Source organism: Atta colombica, unplaced genomic scaffold (assembly GCF_001594045.1).
Source record: "Atta colombica isolate Treedump-2 unplaced genomic scaffold, Acol1.0 scaffold216, whole genome shotgun sequence".
Taxonomy (NCBI): domain Eukaryota; kingdom Metazoa; phylum Arthropoda; class Insecta; order Hymenoptera; family Formicidae; genus Atta; species Atta colombica.
In genome coordinates this window covers 720,692-725,269 of record NW_017259312.1, presented here as the reverse complement: position 1 = coordinate 725,269, position 4,578 = coordinate 720,692, and the positions used below count along the sequence as shown (strand labels likewise).

The window sequence follows — 4,578 nt, the reverse complement described above, 5'->3', positions numbered from 1 at the left end:
AACAATGGATACATTTAGAACTACAGTTACTCATTAAGTGAGTAGTACTGAATGCAATCAATATGTCAACTTTTCTAATACTTAAATTTTAATATAAAATTTAAGTTGAGAAACAGTAATAGAAAAATAAAAAGGAAATATAAAATTAAATATAATTTTATAAAAATGATACAAAAGTAGCAGAAAAAAATTGTAACACCTTAAATCTTTTCTGTGCAACCACAAGTACGTACCACCTAGAACAGCGTGAAGAATGAGCATGGTTGAAGTTGTTATATATTAGTGGAAAGCATGTAACCAAGCATAAAAGATATGCAGCCACAATTAGCTTAGTGTAGTTAATTGAAATTCATTAGTGCACTATCTGTTGCTAGTAGCAGGTATTTTAAATATGATACAATAATTACAATTTTCGTTTTTTTTTCATCAAATCAAAACAAACTAGACAATTTGTAATGCATTTTAATATAAATTAAGCAAACATGTGATATAACAAAAAAATAACTTGAATCTAGAAATCATAATCAATCTTGAATAAATCATAAACAATATAAGTAGAGTTTTTTGAATTAAGGCTTCTTTGAGATGAATCGATCAATGAATTAATACCTTTGTAAGTCATGCACTGGATCTTGATGTGCAATATTTCCTTTATTTAATCTCTCTTATACAAACTCCAAACGTTTCGATCCTAGTTTGGATCCTTTTCAATGTTAGAAATTTACATTCGCGAAATCATTACTTCCTGATACAAAACGACAATTCATCTGATGAGTTTTGTTAACATGTCATTCTCATTACTTTTGACGAACTTATTATATCAGGAAACAATTTTCACACATATAAATTTCTGACATTGAAAAGGATCCAAACTAGGATCGAAACGTTTGAAGTTTGTATGAGAGATTAAATAAAGGAAATACTTCACACCGAGATTCAGTGCATAGTTTACAAAGGCATTAATTCATTGATCAATAAATCATAAACTAACAAGATATTACTAGTAAGATATTATATTCTTCTACTGCATTTACTGTCTATTTAATGCAATGTAATATCATTTTAATTTACATTTTCTCTATACAAGTCTCATAAACTATATATACCATTGTGTGTCTATTTCATAAGACTAATTCAAAATATAAAGTATTACATGATAAAACCATATTATTATCATGATACACAACATATCTACACACACACACACACACACACACACACACACACACACACACACACACACACACACACCACACACACACACATAATTTGTGAATATATTATACATATACAATGTGTGTGCATGCGTGCGTGCGTGCGCGCGCGCGTGTGTGTGTGTGTGTGTGTGTGTGTACGTATATGGATAAACTCAAATCAGCCTTACAATGTAAATGGTAAGACATGACTGTATGTTAATGAAGGTGCAATACAGAGATACAACACAAATTATACATTTGTACAAACAATATCTTACCATATCTGCGTACATCGCGACTCTTATGTCTTCACACGAAATTTCTACATGGCGAATATTCTTCACATAATTTCCAGCTAGCTGAAAAGAAAATAAAAATTCTTAAATTCCCAGACAATTCTTTTCAAATAAGTGAGTGCTTAAAATCATTTAATATTTAGAATATTACCAACCTTCAAGATATCAGCAGAAATGTATTCCAAAACGCCCACTACAAACAAGCTAACTTGCGAATCAATTTTGTGCTGTAATACTTCCTATTAAAAAAAAATGTATTATGATTATACAGCTTTGACACATGTTTGTAAGATTTTTAAATATTACAATTTGCATGCAAATGTACAAATAAATCAATATATAGTATACCTTTTGTAATAATTGATGAATCTTATCAACTGGTAGTACTAATGGCGACTTCTTTTTTCCCTTCTCTAAAGCATCTCTCGCATCACGAAGAGCCCATCTATCAATGGGTGTAGGAAACGTCCGTCTTACTCTTTCCTCTACATCTTGAGGAGTCTGAGGAGGTGGATGTCCACAAAGCATGCCTAGCATTCTTAAAATTAAACTTTCCACATAGTCTAAGGCATCTTGTCGAGCTTCAAGACTAGGATGTACTTGTTCTAGTACCTATCAATAATAATATTTTCTTGGCTATATAATGTGTCTACAATACATTATTACTATGACATATTATTATATATCATTAGCCAAGGATACATAAGATTATATCATAAAATATAACACTTTGGAACAGATAAGTCGGTAAAGGAGTCGATAGTCGGAGAATAGAGATAGGCGCGAGAGTACGATATAAAAAAATCCACCAATCACTGATATTGACAGGAAAGCATTTGAGAAATCATATGGTGGCCGCGCACAGTGATGACGTCGGTCAGTGTCGTTGATCGATCCAGCCTCGACGTAAAATCATTGGGACGAAAAATGATCAAGCATTGGAGCGAACAAAACATGAGGGGAAGAGACAGGGATGAAGTGGAGGGGATGGTAGAACGGGATAGTAGAAGACAAGAAAGTAAAGTATACAAGATGGGTAAGGAGAGAAAGAGAAAGAGGGAAGGAGGGAGGAAAGAGAGAGAGGAGGGAAGGAGGGAGAGAGAGAGAGAGAGAGAGCAAGTGAAAGAGATGGCAAAAGGGAGGAGGGGAAAGAGGGATAGATGAAGCGACAAGGAGCAGAATCGGAGCAACGAAAGATGTACCTTGCGCAGGGAGTTGACAAACACTCCCTTCCACTTGGCAGCGTTCTCCTCTTTCTGAAAATCGTAGCCCGATGGCTCGCCCACCGCTGACGCCGGCGACGAAAACATTTCACCGAATGCTCGAGAGTCACACGCGCTCGTTTAAGAAAAGTTCATGGGATTTTCTCAAAGAACATCGTCTGCTGAGCAATCACAAGAAATTGGCCGAGATCGGTCAATCCGTGTTCGGTTCCTTAGGACGGCACGGCTACTTAGAACGCGAACATCTTCGTCTTGCCCTAGCAGCACGATGCTTTCGATGCTTTCGACTAAGCCACTCTCTATTGTATCCGCACGCTGCTACTCGCGTTCCACGCGCTCATCGCTCCCGGCAGCGTCATCGAGGCCGAGGCCGTGACCGAGCCAAGAGTCCGAGAACTCCGGCACTCGTGCATTTTACATGCCCTTTATGCGTTGATTTTTCCTAGGATGCGTAATGAACACCAATGTTAACATCACCGACTCGACTGGAACCGACTGGAAACTGAACTGAACCCAACTGACCGAACTCACTGAACTGAGCCTATGATGGCCGCGATACAATCGCGTTCGGAGAATTTATCGATAAATGGGAGTAAAGGGATGGGCAGTTGGTTCGATCGATCGATTACCTCACTGATGTTTTCAAATTCGGCCAATCCTACGTCACTGTTCCTTCTTGTCCGCGGCGAATGTGGAATTTTTATTAGACTTTCATGGAAATATGTCGTAAAGACGTGCTTGGATTGAAATTTTATTTGTTGTTTTTTCGAACATGCCGATATTGCCGATTGGTCTTCGGAGTGGAAGTTAGAGAAGTTTCTGGAACTGAAAATTCCCTATTCGGTCAGCCAATCAGCATGTTTGAAGAACATGCATGCGTTTGAGAAATGTGAAAGAATATGTATCAAATAAATTCAAACAAATAACATTTGCATTGATTGATAAATCTGTACAGGCCAAAATGTTGGTGAAAGTGTACTCTAGCAATCTTAATTCTATGAGATATTATTACATATTTTTATATATCTCTAATCTGTTTGCTTAGCATTGGTTAACTCACATGATATTTGAGACGAAATGGCCAAATGCGCGTATTTTTTATCGCGTAAAACTTCATTAGAATTTTGCCAGCCTAGATGTTCAAGATTAAACGTGATACGAAACTTTGTAAACGACAGACCAGCTATTATTTTAGGAATCGAAACAAGTTGCGACGATACAGGATGTGGAATCGTAGATACTACAGGAAAGATATTGGGCGAAGCGATAAATTCACAATATCTTACTCATTTAGAGTAATTAGTTAATTACAAACTATTTATGAAGTTGACATGAATTCTTTAAAAATTTTTTTAATTAAATTATCAAATTTATATAATGTATTCTTAATGTTTGTTTTATTATCTAATATACAAGAATTAACTTATGTATATTATGTATTAGATGTGGGAAAAAGTTCGTGGCGTTTTTTTAATGCCATCTAATGGAAAAAACACCACGAACTTTTTCCCATATCTAATATATTAGAAAACATTAAAAATAAATCTAAAAATTGTTCTAGCAAGTCATACTTGTTTTCTCATTTATAGACATGGTGGCATAATACCTTCAATTGCCGGAAAAATGCATAGACAACATATTACTACAGTTTGTGAGAATGCACTGAAATCTGCGAATCTAAGACTAAGATATATAGATGCTATTGCAGCTACAACAAAACCAGGTCTTCCCTTATCGCTTGATGTTGGAAATAAGTTTGGCAAATATCTTTCTAGGATCGGTAACAAACCATATATACCAATACATCATATGGAAGCTCATGCGTTAACTGTCCGAATGGTACACAAAGTATGTTAGAGCTCA

At 35.6% G+C, this 4,578-nt stretch overlaps 2 protein-coding genes across 2 annotated transcripts in view; one reads left to right on the top strand and one right to left on the bottom strand.

Annotated features, from left to right (window-relative positions):
* The window catches only part of LOC108687751 (protein son of sevenless-like), a 10,246-nt gene extending 7,425 nt beyond the window's left edge, over nt 1–2,821 (bottom strand). The window contains exons 1-4 of the mRNA XM_018193690.1: nt 2,695–2,821; nt 1,841–2,104; nt 1,648–1,731; nt 1,475–1,555 (exon numbers count right to left, since the gene is read on the bottom strand). Of these exons, the coding sequence (XP_018049179.1) occupies nt 1,475–1,555; nt 1,648–1,731; nt 1,841–2,104; nt 2,695–2,802 (537 nt within the window). The 5' untranslated portion in view covers nt 2,803–2,821. The remainder of the gene's footprint in view (nt 1–1,474; nt 1,556–1,647; nt 1,732–1,840; nt 2,105–2,694) is intronic.
* Nucleotides 2,822–3,576: 755 nt separating this feature from the next.
* The window catches only part of LOC108687753 (probable tRNA N6-adenosine threonylcarbamoyltransferase, mitochondrial), a 2,186-nt gene continuing 1,184 nt past the window's right edge, over nt 3,577–4,578 (top strand). Inside the window, exons 1-3 of the mRNA XM_018193697.1 lie at nt 3,577–3,678; nt 3,761–4,010; nt 4,305–4,563. Coding sequence (XP_018049186.1) covers nt 3,793–4,010; nt 4,305–4,563 — 477 coding nt within the window. The 5' untranslated portion in view covers nt 3,577–3,678; nt 3,761–3,792. The remainder of the gene's footprint in view (nt 3,679–3,760; nt 4,011–4,304; nt 4,564–4,578) is intronic.